General features: G+C 42.2%; 1 protein-coding gene across 1 annotated transcript in view; it reads left to right on the forward strand.

Moving 5' to 3' along the window:
- The window catches only part of ap4e1 (adaptor related protein complex 4 subunit epsilon 1), a 34,839-nt gene extending 16,627 nt beyond the window's left edge, over positions 1–18,212 (forward strand). Inside the window, 9 exon segments of the mRNA XM_055661109.1 lie at positions 524–826; positions 1,889–2,003; positions 2,503–2,534; positions 2,536–2,639; positions 3,786–4,026; positions 9,749–10,336; positions 11,944–12,134; positions 14,036–14,196; positions 16,678–18,212. Of these exon segments, the coding sequence (XP_055517084.1) occupies positions 524–826; positions 1,889–2,003; positions 2,503–2,534; positions 2,536–2,639; positions 3,786–4,026; positions 9,749–10,336; positions 11,944–12,134; positions 14,036–14,196; positions 16,678–16,838 (1,896 nt within the window). The 3' untranslated portion in view covers positions 16,839–18,212.
- Positions 18,213–20,145: the final 1,933 nt, after the last annotated feature.

Below are 20,145 nucleotides of genomic sequence, written 5' to 3' on the forward strand. Positions count from 1 at the left end.
GTTACTGATTGTGGACGATCAGCTGTAATCACAATGAATGGCGGTGCAGGGCCAAATGGCCTCCTTCTGCACCTATTTTCTATGTTTCTAAGACGACAACATTTTGCCAAGACATACTGGCCCATGTTGAATGTTTAGTTTGTTATTGTCATGTGTACAGTGAAAAGCTTTTTGTTACCTGTTATCTAGTCAGCGTAAAGACTACACATGATTACAATCAAGCCATCCACAGTGTGCAGATACTGGATAAAGGGTATAATTATGTAGTGCAAGATGGTCTCATTAAAGATAGTTCAAATTATCCCAGTGAGGTAGATGGGAGCTCAGCACTGTCTCTAGTTGGTTTAGTTGCCTGTTAACATATTAATGAATATAACTGACGCAGGCTGCTCATTTTTGGTGAATGACCGAGTTATGATGAGAATATGTGTTAGAATATTTGCAAGGCTGAAAGTAAGAGAAATTTGTATGAAAATAAAGATTGGATCAAATGGTTGAAATATGTTCTTGCTCTGTGTGTCAGGTGCTGGGAGAATATTCCTACCTCAAAACAGAAACCAAACCAGAAGACGTCATACAGAAGCTACATTGTTTACTCGGAAAATGTGCTGCAAATTTGGAAACAAAAGCTTGGATCTTGAGTGCGATTACCAAACTCTATCGTCTGACACTGAATGTCAAAGCAATACCTGAAATCATGCAACATTTTGGGAATTCAATGGATCCTTGTTTGAGACAAAGTTGTTTTGAGTTGAAGCAATTTATTGAGAACAGAGAGATGATGACCTCAGTTTTACCACTGAATGCAAGTTGCGATGATATAGTGGTGAGTCTCAAGTAACTATTTGTGCGCAAGACCAAAATATTGTAAGTTTACTTAGTTCATGCTCAGTGATTTGTAGCCTATCTCTCAAACACAGGATTTACTTTGCAATGCTTTAGGTGCAGTTCTGGTAGCCATGCTATTGAAAGAATGTCATTATACCGGAAAGGGTGCAAAAAACATTTACGAGGATGTTACTGGCTCTTGGAGGTGTTGAGTTATAAGGAGAGTTTGGATAAGCTGAGTAATTAGAGGGAAAAGTTTTAAAAGGGATCTGACGGGCAACTTTTGTACACACCGGATGGTTTGTATATAGATTGAGCTGCCAGAGGAAGCAGTAGAGGCAGATACAATTGCGACATTTAAAAAAATACTTGGACAAGTAAATGGATATAAAAGGCAATTTTCATACAAGATATGGGGGACGTTCAGTACGAAGCATTTCGGGAGAAATTGATATTTTTATTTTTGGGTGGGGAGAGGACTTGATTTAATGTCTCATTTCAAGATGGTACCCCTTGCAGTCTCAGGCTCTGAACTTTGAGCTGAGCAATGGGGAAATGTTCTGAGTTCTTTCTCAAAGAGACTATCTGGTTATTGGACATGCTGGATTTCAAATTAGTTTAGTTTAGAGATGCACCGTGGAATCAGGCCCTTTGGCCCACCAAGTCCATACTGACTATCACTAGTTCTATGTTATCTAACTTTCCCATCCACTCCCTGCACACTAAGGGTAATTTGCAGAGGCCAATTGATCTACAAACCTTTGGGATGTGGGAAGAAACCTGCATGGTCACGGGGAATGTACAAACTGCATGCAGACAGGGCCCAAGGTCAGGATCGGACGCTGGTCTCTGGCGTTGTGAGCTCTACCAGCTGCACCATTGCGCCCACCCCACCCCGTCAAATGAGGCCATCTGTGGTACCTTTAAACAACCTGCTTTGCAAAAAGGAAAGTTGCTGCATCATTCTGTAGAATTTAATTTATCGGGATGCAACCAATTTTCAAAGTTGCAAATAATGGAAAAGCAGAATAAACAGGATTGTGCTTGTTACTTTGTTTAGGTTGATGCTTCGCTCTCTTTTCTGGATGGTTTTGTTGCCGATGCGTTGGGTCGCGGAGTTGCACCGTATAAGCCGCATCATCAAAGACAAGAAGAGAAATTGGCTCAAGAAAAAGGTAAAGAGGGAACAAAAAAAGTCAGTTTCAAATTAGTGAGTGTTCAAATATTTTTTTCCATTGCAAAGTCAAGTATAAGAGAGAAAGAAAAGATAAGCATTCAGACCATTTTCCCAGGATGGGAATATCAAAGACTAGAGGGCATAGCTTTAGAGTGAAAGGGGCAAAGTTTAAAGGGGGCGTACGGGTTTTTTTACTCAAGAGATTGGTGTGTGCCTGGAATGTGCTGCTAGGAGTGATGGAGGCAGATACAATAGTGACATTTAAGAGGCATTTAGACAGGCATTCGGATATGGAGGGGGTAAGGATTGTGTGCAGGCAGATGAGATTAGTTTAGCTTAGCATTATGTACTGCACAGGCATTGTGGGCCGAAGGGCCAGTTCCTGTGCTGTACGGTTCTAAGTTCTTCTAAGGTTTAAGCATGTTTGCACATACGCCTGCTATCTTTGGTTAGAAACTAGCCTCACAATTAAGTAATTTCATAAATTTTTTCCACAGTGTTGAATTTTGAACCTTATGGACTATCGTTTCCAACAAGCCCAACATACCTCCAGTGTTACAGGAAGACAATCCCCTGCAGACTTGTCCTTACATTCAGAGATTTCTTACAACAGCACAGAATCTGGATTAAAAGAGTAAGTTTACTGATTTGTGTTGCTTCAGCAGACGTTAGCATGAATACTGTTTGTTTAGAGTATAAATCTAATATGTAAATATAGCATGTGAAATAGATTTTTGTTAACATTTCTGAGCTTGTAAACCAGTTGATTTTGGTGTTGAACGTTAGCATGTGTGGTTGAATATGCCTTTGAAAGAATAGTCTGAATTGATGAAGCCACCGACTTTGTAAGTTAGAGGAATTGCTTTGGAGCACTCTGTACTTTATTCATCTTGAGGATGTATTAATTAAAGGTTTCTCAGCAGTCCCTGATGGCTGCAAATAAGTCAATAATAGTAAATGGGTAGCATTTGATTAAAGTGTTAATTAAGTGCATTTGAAGGGTAGGGTCATAAAGATACAAGGTGGTCAGTGTGCACGCAGCAATATCCATGTGCAAACAGGTCCTTCGGCCCATTGACTCGACTCAGCACTGACTAATAGCCCTGTCCCACTGTACGAGTTCATTCAAATAGTTCACCTGAGTTTGCCCTGATTCGAACTCGGAGATTTACGGTAATAGCCGCTCGCAGGTACTCGGGGCTCTCGTGGACATTTTTCAACGTTGAAAAATCTTCACGAGTCTTCCCGAGCTTACCGCATTTCCCGAGTACCTGCCGTTAGCGTTACAAGCTGCTAAGAGATGTCCCCGAGCTCCGACGTACCCGTTACATTCATTCTACGTGCTTACCACATGGTTGGGTTTTTTTTTTAAACTCTGGAGAGCTCTTGAATGAACTCGTACAGTGGGACAGGGCTTTTACGATGACCTATACACTGTTTCTCTTCCACACCGGGGATAATTTATAAATGCTAATTAACCTACAAACCTGTACAACTTTGTAACGTCAGTTCTGAATTAAATGCTTACTTCTCATAAGTGTGCCTTGAATCTGTGACCTCTAGTTTTGTCAAATATCTAACATTTAACCAATCCCATAAGCGTTTAGGGACTTTATAACAGTGTAACACTAATACTTTTATTTGTGTGTTTGGAGACAGAGAACTAACATTCTGCGTTCTAAAAACTGGCTGCAGTAGTGATTTCTTGTATGCATGAACAAAGGATTTTTTTGTGCCAACATTTCGATTTTGTATTGAATTCTATACCTCTTGTGTTCAGTTCAGAGGGTCTGAAACTTGAAGGGGTGAAGAAAGTGTGGGGTATGAAGGGCTACCTTCGAAGCAAGGAATCCAAAGAAGAAACCTCAAGCAAAGCAATTGCTGTTTCCGAAGGTGAAATGGCTGCTCAATGTCCCTCCACTGCAGAAAGTGTCGTCAGTATTTCTGCAGAAGAACAAGAGAGACAACGTTTGGCATCATCTCTATTTGTTGGTTTGGGATCCAATAACCTTGTAAATCTGGTAAGTTAGCATCAATATATGTGTATAGATTCACTTCTACGAGGATTGTAAGCAGCTATGAATCGCAAAGTTGCACAGTCTTTGTTAAAAATAATTAATCTTTGCTTCATTTTATAGTGCGCCCCAAAAAAAATTATATTGAGTTAACACCCTGAATTTATACAATATGAAGTTGTTGTCTGCCCCACTCATCTTGGAGGCAGGAAGGAGGTCTTGGTGGGACACAGTGGTTGGTTGCGAAGAACCAGTATTTGGCCAGCAGAGGGCAGCGGGTGTGGGATCGAGGGCAGGAGCATGTTTGAGATGTGAAGTGAAAAGATGCTTTAAAAAAAAACTGATCTTGAACAGCAGACATTGGCGGTAAAGCTGATGTTTCAGGAGAGAGGAGGCAGGCAGGTTGAGCCCTATATCCTTTGTTTGGCACCTTAAGAAGGGACCCGACCTGAAATGTCGCTTATCCATTTTTTGGAGAGAAGCTGCCTGACCTGCTGAAATACTGCAGCATTTTGTGTCTTATCTTTGTTTGACATCCCTTGACAGACCTGCTTGTAATGTGTGCAAGCACAGGTTTGCATGCTCTATTACTATAGCAACTGGACACCATCTACCAGTGAGCCCACACGAGTAACAATCCAGAAGATAGATGCAAAGTGCTGGAGTAACTCAGTGGGTCAGGCAGCATCTCTGGAAAAAAGGAGTAGGTGTCGTTACAGGTTGAGACCCTTCTTCAAACTCAATCAGCAATCCAGATTTGTGCTGAACTTACCGTGACTCTTGCAGAGAGATGTACTTCACAATAGACTTTCGAAACTGAATTCTGTAAATCGGAAAATATGTATGTTTTTTTCTAACTGCAGGGCTGTGAAAGTTGCCATTGCCCTCTCCCCTCAATGCAATATTTTTTCCCCTCAAGTATTTATGTAATTTTCTCATGAAGTTTGCCTGCGTATGTACATTCTTTCCTGCACTGCATTCCACAGTTTGGCCCCGTTTTATAATGCCCCTGATTTTATTTTTTCCTCCTGATCTATCATCTGGTTTCTCGCTCTTAAAAGTCACTGCAAGTCAAATCAAAGAAAATCCTAAGACATTTTTATGAGCACATAAAAAACAAGACTTCAACACGTGGCAGTTGGGTCTTTTAGGAACATAGAATATAGAACAGTACTGCACAGGAGCAGTGCCAAGCAAGATGCCAAGACAAACTAATTTAGATTGCATGGTTCTTTTGATCAGCACAAGCCTAGGCTGAAAAGTCTGGTGTGTTAACTCGTATGAAAATGGCTTTTCCTCGTATATTTTCTATGTATTCTTGAATTTGTACACCTATCTTGTTTTGATCTCCTCTGCTTTAATTAGAACAATCTCTGCCTCTTTTTAAATTAAAAAAAAAAAAAGAGAAAGTGTGGAGTCATTTAGCAGGTCAGCCAGCATCTCTGGAGAACGTGTCCACGTGTCATAAAACTATACATGTTCTCCAGAGATGCTGCCTGACCCGCTGAGTTCCTCCAGGACTTTGTCCTTTTTTTTGTAAATCAACATCGATAAATTTTGGTATCTCTTCTGCCACTTTAAGGGCCGGTCCCACTAACGCGACTTTTCAGCGACTGTCTTCGACCTTCATCTCGAGGGCACTCGCCTGAAAAACCTCCAGGTGGATCGACCGTCAGTGATGAAACCGCGAGACACACACACGCGCGCACACACACACACAAACACGCACACACACACACACACGCACACGCACACACACGCGCACATACACGCGCACATACACGCGCACACACGCACACACACACACTCACACTCACACTCACACTCACACTCACACTCACTCACTCAATCAATCAACCTTTATTGTCATCTTGCAAAGCAACAGTTGTACAGTGCAAAATGAGAAAACGTTTCCCAGGGAATACCGGAGCATCGCAAATGAAACTTAAAACACTCGTCTAAACTCGCAAATTAGGTCGCTGCAGCGGGACAGGCCCTTTAATCTACCTACACCCATTGAAGTCACTCACCCTTGATTGTGAAGTCCTAATTTAATGTTGGAATTTGAACTCTGAACCAAACAACTAAACTAATGTAGAGCAATTTCTCTTAATTCAGCTTACAAGGAAAAATGATAATGTAGAAACTAGGAACTGCAGATTCTGGTTTACAAAAAGAAAAGACACAAATTGCTGGAGTAACTCAGCAGATCAAGTAGCATCCTTGGACAGTCTGAAGAAGTGTCATGACCTGAATGACACATAGCCATGTTCTCCTGGGATTCTCCTCATTATGTACTCCACTCTTTCTGAGGTCATATGTTGCCAGCCCTTTCAGTCTGGAGAAAGGTTCAGACCCAAAACGTTACCCATTCCGTTTCACCAGAGCTGCTGGCTGAATTACTCCAGCACTTTGTGTCTATCTTCTCTTGGGGTGCTGCCTGATCTGCTAAGTTACTCCAGAACTTAGTCTTTTTTTTTTTTAAAGAAAAGTAATCTCTTTCCCAAAATGTAAATTAGAAATAACTAAGATATTCTCTGCACATCTCTGCACATCAGTGGACGTTGAGGTGTGATAGTGAACCCACTTTGTTTTATTAAGAATAAACTCATTCATTGATTATGTTAGAGTTGCACTGCTTTCCAATGACATTGTACAAAAAAAAATCTACTCTGATCACTGCCTGTTCTTTGAACTACTTTTGCTTGTGTGAAGAATATGCATTTACGAAACATGTTTGAATGTCTTCACAATATTCTACAGGACCGTGGAACCCTAATCATGGAATGTATAAATGCTTATTATCTGTTTTTTGTCAACTCCAAATCAAAGTTGCAGGCTCTGTGAACTAAACTTTTTTGAAATTGCAAAATGTCATAAATTTTCTGGATTATATCTCATAACTATGCAGCCAGTTGTAAACATTTGTACACAGACACTTCAGATATCTTGCAACATCCTACAGTGGAACATAATCATCGATCATACTTTAATTAAAATATGTGCTTATGAAAACACATGCTAAGATGTTCCCACAATATTTATGTTGAGAAAAGAAAACGGAAGAGCGGTGGGATCTGTATTTTAGACCAATAGGACTTTAGGTTTAGAGGGATATGGGCTAAATTCGGGCAGGTGGGACTAGTGTAGATGGGGCATCTTGGTTGGCATGGGCAAGTTGGGCCAAAGGGCCTGTTTCCATGCTGACGATGACTTCTCTGCCTCATTTGTGAGACATTGAATGGCGTATCCAGCATGGCCACTAGAGGGAGAGCTTGTTATGAACCAATATTATGTAATAGATAATGCAGCTGATTTCAATTATATGGAATTAGACCCACGGAAAATTTGTGTAAGACTTCAAGGATCATATTTCATAGTTTATATATTATAAATTGAGTGAATTATACATTATGGGAAGAGGCCCTTTGGCCCACCGAGACCTTGCTGACCATCAATCAGCCGTTCACACAGTTTCTGTTACCCTACATTCTAATCCCCTCCCTACCCAGTGGCAATATACAGAGGCCAATTAAACGACAAACCCGCACGTCTGTGGTATGTGGGAGGAAACTAGAGGAAAGCCACGCGGTCATGGGGAGAACGTGAGAACTCCACACGGACAACAGCCGAGGTCACGATTGCACCGGGTCCCTGCTCTGTGAGGCAGCAACTCTACCGCTGCGCCACTGTGCTGCCCATGATATTACCTGTAGTTACCTGAATATTTATTTAACTATCAATGTTAATTAGTCAAGCTAATTGATATCTTTTGATTTAATCATCTTGATTTTAGCATTAACTTTCTATTACTTGATTTTATTGATGCTCATTATTTACTTCACACATCGTAATGTTGGAGCTTGTCTCTGGACATGTATCATGTGCCTTCTGTTTAATTGATTGAATGCTGGGTAGAATCTGCAGTTAAACCTAGGCAATTCAACCTGCAAGGTGTAAGAAAATGAGCAGCTAAACTGGTAACCAATTTGTTAAAATCCTGATAGGCACACAACCAGCTTTTAGACACGCTTAGATTGTACTGCAGGTAAGATGAATAGAATTATCTTGTGATGCGACTAGGTTTCGGTTTATTTTTGTTACATGTACCAGAGAAAAGCTTGGTTTTGCATGGTATCCAAAGAGATCAAATATCTATCTATCTATCTATCTATCTATCTATCTGTTCTTGACCGCTTTTGGCCGTCTGTGCTGCGATTTCCGAGAGAACGCCGCCACCTACGGCCGTCACTTTTGGCCACCTTGCTCAGAGGCCCCCTCCGCCGCATGTGTGCCGAGGATTTTTCCCGTCGATGAAAAATGACAGAGATATTAATGTTTTTACAAAATTCCCCATTCTCTCTGCTGCCCCCGCTGGCGGCAGGGGGGAGGGACTATAAAACCAGGAAGTGGTGTGCCTCACTCACTCTTCAAGATGGAGGAAGGCAGAGGGTCACGTTTCTCTGAGCTGTGAATAACACTGAACACATGTCTACTCAAATGTGAGTGCCCTTAGTGGTTCTAAAATGCTTGCAAAAAGTGTCTATTGGTTCTAAAATGTTTGCAAAAAGTGTCTATTGGTTCTAAAGCTTGGAAAAAATGTCTATTGGTTCTAAAATGCTTGCAAAAAATGTCTATTGGTTCTAAAACTTGCAAAAAAATGTCTATTGGTTCTAAAATGCTTGCAAAAAATGTCTATTGGTTCTAAAGCTTGCAAAAAGAATGTCTATTGGTTCTAAAGTTTGCAAAAAATGTCTATTGGTTCTAAAGCTTGCAAAAAAATGTCTATTGGTTCTAAAGCTTGCAAAAAAAGTCTATTGGTTCTAAAGCTTGCAAAAAATGTCTATTGGTTCTAATGCTTGCAAAAAAAGTATTGGTTCTAAAATGCTTGCAAAAAATGTCTATTGGTTCTAAAGCTTGCAAAAAAAAGTCTATTGGTTCTAAATGCTTGCAAAAAGTGTCTATTGGTTCTAAAATGTTTGCAAAAAAAGTGCCTATTGGTTCTAAAATGTTTGCAAAAAGTGTCTATTGGTTCTAAAATATTTGCAAAAAGTGTCTCTTGGTTCTACAATGCTTGCAGAATGTGTCTTTCTTTGGTTCTACAATGTTTGCAAAAAGTGTCTCTTTTGGTTCAGAGTGACTGAGCTGCCAGCCCAAGAATCCATTCAGCCCACAATGTCCATACTAGCCCTCTGGAAGCAAGTCCCTTTGACCCACAACACACATACTAGCGCTCCAGAAACCCCCCCCACTGGCTAGCAATATTGGAATTGGTGGAGAGGTGGAATATTGCGTTGGGGGAACCAGCCCTCCCGTGTGATGCTGGGACCCACCGGGTCCCACTTAGTCTAGTACCATATATAAATACACTCATGTCAAACTCAAGTACAATAGATGGAGCCAAGGGGAAGATACAGAGCACAGAATATAGTCTCAGCTTAGTAGCACATCAGTTCCTTAGACAAAGTCCAATGTCCTCAATGTGGTAGTGGTGAATCGAACAGTACGCTAGCTTTTGCACAATATTTGTTTAAAAGATTCTTGTGAAGGCAATTTTTTCTTAAGGCCAATACTGATCAGAACATAGGAACATTACAGCACAAGAACAGATTCTTTGGCCCACAATGTCTATGCCAAACATGGTGCCAAGACCATATTTTATTTGCCTGCACATAATAATTTAAAGACTTGAAAAATACAACTCATATATTTTCTGTAATCTTTCCAGATGGGGAAAACTCCGAGCACTGCCCATACATTTCGCCGAAAGTCAAAGAATATTGAGAAACAAAATAGCTCTAACAAGATGACGTCTGCACTGAAGGCGACTGCTTCACACCCTGGTGAAATTCCAGATCTAATGGATAATGTCCCAGAAAGCTGTATTTCCTTCCAAGAGAGTAAAGCAGTACCTCTGGTGAATGCAGCAACTTGCTCTGGAGTGGAACCTGGCCAAGTATCTGATCAAGCCTGGGCTCTGAATAACAACTTAATCGAAGCCAAGCCGACAGCATCAAAGGAATCTTTTTCGGGTCTATTTGCAGATGGGAATTTTGACATTATACAGCCTGTAAATTGCAATTCTTCCTCTGTGGCCCATGAACCTGTCTCCAGTTTGACTCCAAACTTGCCCGTCGAGTTCTCTGAGTTTTTGCATTCAGGATTTGAGCAAGTTTGTGCCACTGAAAATGTAACTCTGTCTTCCTGCAAAGTCTGGAAAGAGGACTGTCTGTTAATAATCCTATTTTTTACTAATCACAGCAATATAGAAGTTACAAATGTGACCATCGAATTTACATTGACTGAAGAATTGAAGGTAAATATGATTGGTGTAATTCTCTTGAATTTAGTAATACAAATGGATATTTGCCCAAGTAGTGGGCAGTTCTACATTTTAAGCTATACAGGCATTCCCAAGGTTAAGACAGAGTTCAGTTCCTGAGAACTGTTCATAGCCTGGATAGAGTGGATGTGGAGAGGATGTTTCCACTAGTGGGAGAGTAGGACCAGAGGCCATAGCCTCAGAATAAAAGGTACCTTTAGAAAGGAGATGAGGCAAACTTTCTTTAACTAGAGGGTGGTGAATCTGTGGAATTCATTGTCACAGACGGCTGTAGAGGATGTCAATGGATATTTTTAAGGACAGATTGACAGATTCTTGATTGTTATGGGGAGAAGGCAGGAGAATGGGGTTAAGAGGGAAAGATAAATCAGCCATGATCAAATGGCAGAGTAGACTTGATGGGCTGAATGGTCTAATTCTGCTCCTAGAACGTATGAACTTATGAATAACCTGAACTGTTTGTAAGTAGAGACTGGGAGAGGATCACAGAAACAGCTGTGACGGGCGAGCGAGCAGGCCGCCAGCTGCCTTCACAGAGTCTGAATGAATGAACAAGTCTGCTCACAATCCCAGCTTTGCTCGACTCGACCCATGGTTGCGGCTCTGGGGAGAGGGGGGGGGGGTCAAAAGCACGTTGAAATGCCCCATTCCCACCCAACAGAAGATGCCTGTAACCCCACAGCAGCCCGCAAATCCATCCTGCTGGTCTTCCAAACACTCGCTGGTATATTTGCATTGTCCCCAAGTCTGGCGTTTGTAACCCCAGGAGGACCTGCAACGTTATCGATTAAAAATAAATCAAATAAATGAATGAATTAAATTAAGTGACAAAAGCAGGTTATTTGCCCAAGGAGGGGTGGCATTATTCAGACAGCTCCCTCACTGTATGTTTGTATATGTGGGCATTTGGCTCATTGTGTCCATGTAAGGCAAAAACATTGATTAGACAATGCAGGCATTTTAACTTCTCTGTAGCCAACACATGATGGCACCTCAGGCGCTCATAGAGCCTTTTAAATGTACTGAGGCTTTTTTTGTCTCCATCATCCTTTCAAGAAAAAAAGCTCCACGTCCCCATGCTCGGATGAAAATACATTTTCTGATCTATCTTTAGTCTTTCTGCCAAATCACAAGAGTTGTATCTTCCCAAATGCATTGAACTGGTATTGCATCAAAACACTTCTTGAATATGTCGTGAGATATCCCTGGTGCAAAATGGTGTCAGGTTCCGCAATTTCGACAAGCATTTTCGGATCAGATTGGCCGTCTTGCAGCAAAACCTCTTGAACTTGTACATTTGTTTGTATTGTTGCTTTGGATGTGAGGAAGTCGGCCATCTGTTAATACTTTGTTCCTCAGCTGAGAGATAAAACACATGCGTTCCCGTCGGCTGCTTCGTGTGTGAAGTCCCTTGGCTCTGAGCTTGCAGGAAGTGTTTGTCCAGTTTGCCGTATGGGGAATTCCAGTGCCTCGCATACACACTACCATATCTGATCATAATTTGCTGGTTTGGATGTGACTACACTGCAAATTTATAGTTCTGTCAGCTTTCCTAACTCTGATTTTAATCTCTTTGACAGGCTGTTGAGAGTTCAACTTTCCATTTTGCAACCATAGAATGCCATGCCTCCGTCAGATGTCAGCTGTGTCTGCAAATGGTGAAGCCTTGTTCCCAGGTAGCCCTCTCCGGGCACGTCAGTTATCATCCCAAGACCCACCAATGCACTGAAGAGAAATGTACACTAACTTTATTCTTAACTGATTTTATCAGGTACGAGAATTAAAATGCACCAAAATTATCATTATTCCTAAAAATGCCCTTTCCTTGTGCATAAGCTTATCTCACAATTCTAATTATGGAGCACTTGCTTTAAAATGTCTTTGATTTGTTCAGTAGAGAATGATTGAGGAGCAGCAAACTACAGTTTACACACTGGCTGAATGTGGGTATTCACAGGCAGTCAGTGACAGACCATTGTATGTTACAAAGAGGAAAGCAAGATGGAGATCTCAGAAATCCCTGTCTTGCCCCCCCATCCATCAGTGTAGAAACTAGGAACCGCGGATGCTGGTTTACAAAAGAAAAACTGCTGGGGAAACTCAGCAGGTCAGGTAGCATCTCTGGAGAACATGGATAAGTGACATTATGAGACGGGACCCTTATTCAGACTGATTGTGACTTATCCTCCAGCTTCACTCTTCTATCCTTGTCTCACACCTTTTGTCATGTCACCACTGGCCTTGGACCAACCATCTGCCTATCAATCAACCCCCCCCCCCTCACCTGTATCTACCTTATCAGACTTTGCCCCCCCCCCTCCCTTTCTCCTCTTCCAGTTATCTTTCTCCCCACCCCCCCCACACAATGGCCTGAAGAAAGGACCAACCTAAACCATCTGCCTTGTCCAAGATGTTGCCCCCCCCCACTCACCTAGTTATGTTGGACCTTATCAGGGACTTGAGGGCCCTTGTATATGAATTATATAATTTGTGTGCGGATACCCCAAAGTTGGTTAGGACCCCATTGTTTGTTATGTTGTGTCCCCAACCTTTATCAATGCCCCAATTAGTTAAGCACAAAACTGTGTTGTTGCTTTTAATTTCTGCAAGCACACATTTTTTTAAATTTTGGCTCTTATGTAGTTATATCCTAGCAATTGAGTAAACAGATATTTCCGTTTTGAGGGAAGCCTGTGTCTTAGAGTTGATCTCATACACTTTTCCCTTGAGTGTACTGTCTGTATGGTATGGAAATATTAACAAGGGGAAAGATTGCTGCAGATTTTTGGCTGTAAGCCTCAACTCATCAAACTGATTTTCCGTAATTTAAATAATAAAAAAGATAAATTATCACCCGTTTTTATATCATAATTAATTGAGAGCTTAAACCCCACCCTTGTGTCCCACCTGGATGTGCATGCATATCTCCTGCTATCCTTCCTCCCATCTCCCACGGTCTCCTTCCACCCTCCGTCCACCTATATCCCTCTGATCTCGCATTCCATGCCTCTTCTCTCCTTATCCCCTTTTCACGTGGCCAATCGTCTGTCCAACCTTTTGCTAATCAAACCCCTCTCTTGTCTGGCTCCACCCAAGACTTGCTAGTCTTAATGCAGCCCCCACCTCTCTTCTAACTTTCTCCCCATTGCTACAATTAGTCTGAAGAATGGTCCTGACTTGAAACATCGCCAATCCTTGTCCTCCAGACGTGCTTGCTGACTCACTGCGTTACTCCAGTACTTGGTGCTTTTGTAAAGATGAGTTATGATTTCTTGGAGAAACTAGGAACTGCAGATGCTGGTTTACAAAAAAAGACAAAAGTACTGGAGGAGGGTAGGATAGCAGGAGATGTGGATGCTCAAAACGTTGCCTATCCAGGTTCTACAGAGATGCTGTCTGACCCGCTGAGTTACTCAAGCACTTTGTGACTTTTAATGTTTTCCTGGAATCAATCACTTTGTTTTTTGCCTTTGATGTGCTCAACCTTCAGTGTGGAATGTTGTAGCAAGAAAGGGAATGTCGAGGCTTCTGCCTAGAATGTTAGGGGTAGATAATAGTACAGTTAAAACGTTGGCTGATTATTTTGTAATACCAGTGTGCTGATGTAAATTCATGTTTTTTTAATATAACAATAAACACGTTAGCTGTGTGCCTGCCTCTGTCTGCTTCCAGGCCTTTAAAACTGTCGACTGAAGAATTTGGGAACCTTTGGCTTTCACTCTCCAACGACGTGAAACAGAATCTTAACGTCTCATCAAAGTCATCGGAAGCTTTGACGTCAGCACTTAACACTCTACAGAAAGAGCTCCAGCTGCACATTGTGGCTATTATAGGTAGGTAATGTGCACATTTCTAACCTTGAGATGACTTAACAATACAGGCAGTGCTGTACAGAAATCTGCTGTGAAAACATTTCCCGTTACAATGTAGTCAGATTATTGTTGTTCCAATTATCAGATAACGTCAATTATAGATGACATCATGTAAACAGGCCCTTTGGCCCAACGTGTGCATGCCGACCAAGTTGCCTGCATGGGTTAGTCCCATTTGCTTGCATTTAGCACGATTCCCTCCAGACCTTTGCTATCCTTGCACCTGTCCCAATGCCTTTTGAGTGTTGTAATTTTACCTGCCCATACCTCTTCAATGAGTCTGAACCCAAAACGTCACCCATTCCTTCTCTCCAGTGCCAGTGAATCCTTGTGAATCGTTTCTGCACTCTTTTCATCTTAATGACATCCTCACTATAGCTTGGCGACCAGAATATGCCCATCTATTCCTGCTCCAGTGATTATTGACACGTTGTAGAAAGGACGTGATATACTTGTAGGTAGGCAAAAATGCTGGAGAAACTCAGCGGCTGAGTGAGCATCTACGGAGAGAAGGAATCGGCGACGTTTTGGGTCAAGAACCTTCTTCATTCGTGAAACTTGACCATAATTTTAAGCAGACTTTGTGTGTGCAGGGATGTGAACCAGTAGCTTTGTGCACCCAACAAGTTTAAAATAATGTGTAGGAAGGACCTGCAGATGCCGGTTTGCACTGAAGTTAAACACAAAATGCTGGAGCAACCCAGCGGGTCAGGCAACATCTCTGGAAAGTAGGAAAGGGTGACGTTTCGGGTTCTGAAGGGAACCTGAAACGTCACCTATTCCTTCTCTCCAGAGATGCTGCCTGTCCCACTGAGTTACTCCCAGGTTTAAAATAATGGGAAGTACCATCAACCAGTCTGAGCCATTTCTCTTTTGACAGTAGACAAAAATGCTGGAGCAACTCAGCGGGTGAGGCAGCATCTATGGAGCGAAGGAAATAGGCAACGTTTCAGGCCGAAACCCTTCTTCAGACTGTGTTGTTTGATGTTATTTAATATGGATAATCTCAGAACGATTTTATAACTCATTGAACTTATGCCAGAATGCTGTCTGGACCAGAGGGCATTCACTATAAAAAGAAGTTAGACAAAATAAGATTATTTTCTCTGGGACGACGGAGGCTGATGGGGAAACCTGATAAAAGTATCTAGAATTATGAGGCGTAATTAGAGTAGACAGTCAGACCTTTATCCCAGAATTGAAAAATCAAAGACCAGAGAGCACAGCTTTAAGGTGAGAGGGGCAAAGTTTAAAGGAGATGTATAGGGCATGTTTTCGCACAGAGGGTGGTGGGTGTGTATATATGTGGCTGTGCATGTATGCGTAGACAAGTTCCTGTCTGCTAATACTATGATCTTGTTAGTGGAATCAGATGATGGACCGGACTATCTGACCAGCAACTGACTAGTTTTAATGTGAACTGTACCTCCTGTTCCCACCACCACCCCGCTCCCCATTATCCGTGCTGAACACGTAATACCGTTCAGTATTTAACTATTGAGGATTTTAGATTTGTTTAGAGACACAGCATGGAAACAGGCCCTTTGGCCCACCAAGTCCATCCCGGCCATCGACCAGCAATCATCCATATACCAGTTCCACCCTACGCACCAGGGACAGTTTACCGAAGCAGTTAAACTACAAACCCGCACGTCTTTGGAATGTGGGAGGAATCCGGAGCATGCGGAGGAAATGCACGTGGTCACAGGGAGAACATACAAACTACATACAGACAGCACCGGTAGCCAGCATTGAACCCAGGTCTCTGGTGCTGTAAGACAGCAACTTAACCACTGTGCAACCCATTATGCAAATCATAATCAAGGATGCTCAATGGCTCTCCTCTGCCCACCCTCACACACCTCCTGAAGTAGTTGGAATGAAAACATCATTGGGATTTAAGAAGTCAACCATAATTAAAACACCACATCTACTTCCAGTAGCTGAAAGAGAGAAAGTTGGTGTTGTAAAAGCACCTTCAGTAATGTCTGTTAGTTGTGTGTGCTCCTTGATCATTCGGTTCCGACTTGTTCTCAACTTTGAGGTCGATGAGCATATGATAATGTTTGCAAGAAGTCGTTACTTAGTGAGGCAGGGGAACGTTAAAATTAGATGTATCTATGTGATGATCTCTTGGCAGGGTCTCCACATGGCCATAAACCAAGGGATAGTGTGGACTGTGTGAATGAGTTCCCTCAATCCACTTCCTGGAAGCTGTGGTATAATTCCTAGGCTGCACATGTTAGTTGAAGTGTGTTGGAGTCACAGTGACTCCGATGCTTATGTGCAGGAATTTACCACAGAAAGCTGGCTGCAGTTTTCATTTAGTTCTTGAATGCAAGTTGTGAGGGAGATGTCGAGGAAAGCAAACGTAGTGGACATGCTGGGTTTTTTGTTTTTTTCCACGACTGTGTCCAAATTAACTGTTCCCTTTGCGTGCAGGAACAGAAGGGATTGTGTCCTGCCAGCTGCTTCCATCGACGGCCTGTTTACTCCACTGTCGATTCCACGCTGGGACTTTATCACTGTGGCTGCGATCAGGTTGCGGTGTCCTTCTAGACTGCTTGCTGTACGAGTGCCAAAAGGTGATACAAAAAATGTAAGCTCGGCAAAAAACCTGAGGCAGAAATAGTCAGGCAGCTTGCGTTTTCCTCACTGGTTTTGACAATGTTTCTCACGTTCATTGGAATCGAGGTGGCTGTGGCGTTTGATGAGGACATGTTGTTTGAGGCCACTGCAGGCTGGTTGTTCCAGAGCAGCAATGTGACATGAACAATGGTCAACCATTGTAAGAGCCGTTCACAGTATAAAAGCAAGTGGGAGTAGCAACTCTGTACTGAAACTGCTTCTTGGGGACTCCCTGAGATTTGCTAGCGGCTGGTGTTCAAATGTTTCTTCATTTCCAAAGGTTTTTTTAATATGGAAATTCTAGGCTAGTGCCACTGTATGGAAACTGCAATGTAAGGTAAAACTTTTTGAATCATGATAGTATTTTGATTCCAGGTTTGACGTTTTGCGCATATGAGAACTGTGAAAACAAAAACGTAGTTCCAACTTTGTGATGGATGCCAAGTATCTTGGAGTACTGTAGCATGTCTAGCACGTTTATACTTGCAAACCAGCTTGGAAGTTCTCAATTAGGAGTTCCATCGAAATTAACAGCAATTTATTTTGTGTAGGAAGGAACTGCAGATGCTGGTTTAGACTGACGATAGACACAAAAAGCTGGAGTAATTCAGCGGGACAGGCAGAAACTCTGGAGAGAAGGAATGCGTGACGTTTCGGGCCGAAACCCTTCTTCACCTATTCCTTCTCTCCAGAGTTGCCGCCTGTCCCGCTGAGTTTCTCCGGCGTTTTGTGTCTATCATCAATTTATTCCACCTGTGCTGCAACTTGGAGTCATTTATGCATGGGGTACTCATTAAATGCTGGAAGGTTTTTTTTCCGAATCACACACTTCCAGTTTTTGAGCACAGAAGCTCCAAACTGTGTAGGGATATTGCTTCGAGTTGCGCATATTTAATCCCGTTCCATCACTTCTCTTATTGCAAGCTGCATTGAAATTGCAAAATTAAATTTTTCCGCTGGATGGAGCAAAGTTTTATTGCTCCTGTATTCCTAGGCGTGACACTAATTTGCTACAAGAGCATCACTAATTTGTTGCACTGATATTAAACAAAGGGAGTTTGCTTATCATTTCTTGCACTGTGGTCAAGATCAGAGTAATAATCAGGGAAGTGTTTTCAAGCTCTTTCGGAGCAGTTGTGCATGTAAGTTATAGTACTTATCAAGACTGACCCAAAGCCTTATGCATGTATAATATAATCAGCCTATTTTGTACCGGTGGTACAGTTTTCACTGTTTAATAATGTGTGTGGTTGAGTGTGTATATACATAATAAATATAGTATGTTTAATTATGGTTTCTGTAAACATCTGTAATTTAATGACTGCAATGCTCAATATAATTTCTTTGTATATATCTGCTTTGTTTTATTTCTCAGTGTACAACAGTATTATGCTTCCCTTTGAAATGTGCTTAGTTATTTTGTGAACATTTTCACTTCCATTGAGCTCTAACCACTCCAGTCACATGAGCTCGAGCTGAACGATGCCGAAATCCATTTGCAGATGGAAATTTGGATGGATCCTTGTTAGATGATAGTTTGAATGTTTCCTTTGTTTTCTCTTTCGCAGTGTCGCAGCTGGTAGAGCCACTGCTGCGCATTCATGGGGAGAATGTGCAAACTCCACAAAGTCAGCATCCGAGGAAAGGATGGAACCTGGATCTCTGGCAGAGACCCGGGTTCCATCCTTTCCTCGGGCGCTGACTTTGTGGAGTTTGCACATTCTCCCTGTAACTGCGTGGGTTCCCTCCAGATGCTCCGGGTTCTTCCCTCATCCCAACGAACGAGTGGGTTTGTAAATTGGATGGGATCTCAGGAAGAATTTTGTCACCCAAGAGTGTAGTTTGAATTGTCAGTAGGTGGTAGATGCAGGTACTCTTTACATATTTAATTGAGTCGCCAAAGTACAGATGGCTACAGACCAAGTGCTGACCAAAGGATTAGTATAGACAGGTACTATCCTCAGCAGGGGTGAAGTGGGCCAAAGGGCCTCTTTCTGTGCTATTTTACTTTAGCTTAGTGCAGAGATAGGGTCTTGGTGAGACCACACCTGGAGTATTGCGTACAGTTTTGGTCTCCTAATCTGAGGAAAGACATTCTTGCCATAGAGGGAGTACAGAGAAGGTTCACCAGACTGATTCCTGGGATGGCAAGACTTTCATATGAAGAAAGACTGGATAGACTCGGCTTGTACACGCTAGAATTTAGAAGATTGAGGGGGGATCTTATAGAAACTTACAAAATTCTTAAGGGGTTGGACAGGCTAGATGCAGGAAGATTATTCCTGATGTTGGGGAAGTCCAGAACAAGGGGTCACAGTTTAAGGATAAGAGGGAAGTCTTTTAGGACAGAGATGAGAAAATCATTTTTTACACAGAGAGTGGTGAATCTGTGGAATTCTCTGCCACAGAAGGTAGTTGAGGCCAGTTCATTGGCTATTTTTAAGAGGGAGTTAGATGTGGCCCTTGTGGCTAAAGGGATCAGGGGGTATGGACAGAAGGCAGGTACAGGATACTGAGTTGGATGATCAGCCATGATCATATTGAATGGCGGTGCATGCTCGAAGGGCCGAATGGCCTACTCCTGCACCTATTTTCTATGTTTCTATACAGCCTGGAGACAGGCCATTCGGCCTTTTGAATCCACTCTGATTTTCGGCCACCCGTCAACACTAGTTCTATATTATCCCACCTTCTACACATTCACAGCAATTTTACAGAGGCTTACTACAAACATCTTTGAGATGTGGGGGGAATCCGGAGCACCCGGAGGAAACTCAAGCGGCCACAGGGAGAACATGCAATCTCCACACAGACAGCACCTGAAGTCAGGATTGAACCCGGGTCTCTGGTGCCGTGAGACAACGGCTCTTCCAGCTCTGCCACTGTGCTGCCTTCAAATATTTCAACTACGAAATGGAGATCCTTAATATGGTAATGTGCGAGTATTGCAATCCACTAATTTCAGAATCGGGGTTAAAGGGAAACAAGTTACCCTATAACACATTTAGTACACCCTTTTGAGGACATGGAATTTCACAGATGAATATACCAGCTTATGTCTGTTGTCAAGACCAGCGAGAGATGAATTGTCCAACCTGGTAAGTACAATATTTTGGAAAGGATATCAGTATCTAACGCAATGGGAAATACATTCTAAACTATCTTCTCTTTAGTGAATGCCAAGAATATGAAAGTGTTTCTTTGCGTCTGATGCGAATTTTACATATTTTCGCAATTTGCCAAGGAGGAATTCCTTTTCGTTCCATTCTCTCCTTATCTCTG

The sequence above is a fragment of the Leucoraja erinacea genome, chromosome 33, assembly GCF_028641065.1.
Source record: "Leucoraja erinacea ecotype New England chromosome 33, Leri_hhj_1, whole genome shotgun sequence".
In the NCBI taxonomy this organism is placed as follows: domain Eukaryota; kingdom Metazoa; phylum Chordata; class Chondrichthyes; order Rajiformes; family Rajidae; genus Leucoraja; species Leucoraja erinaceus.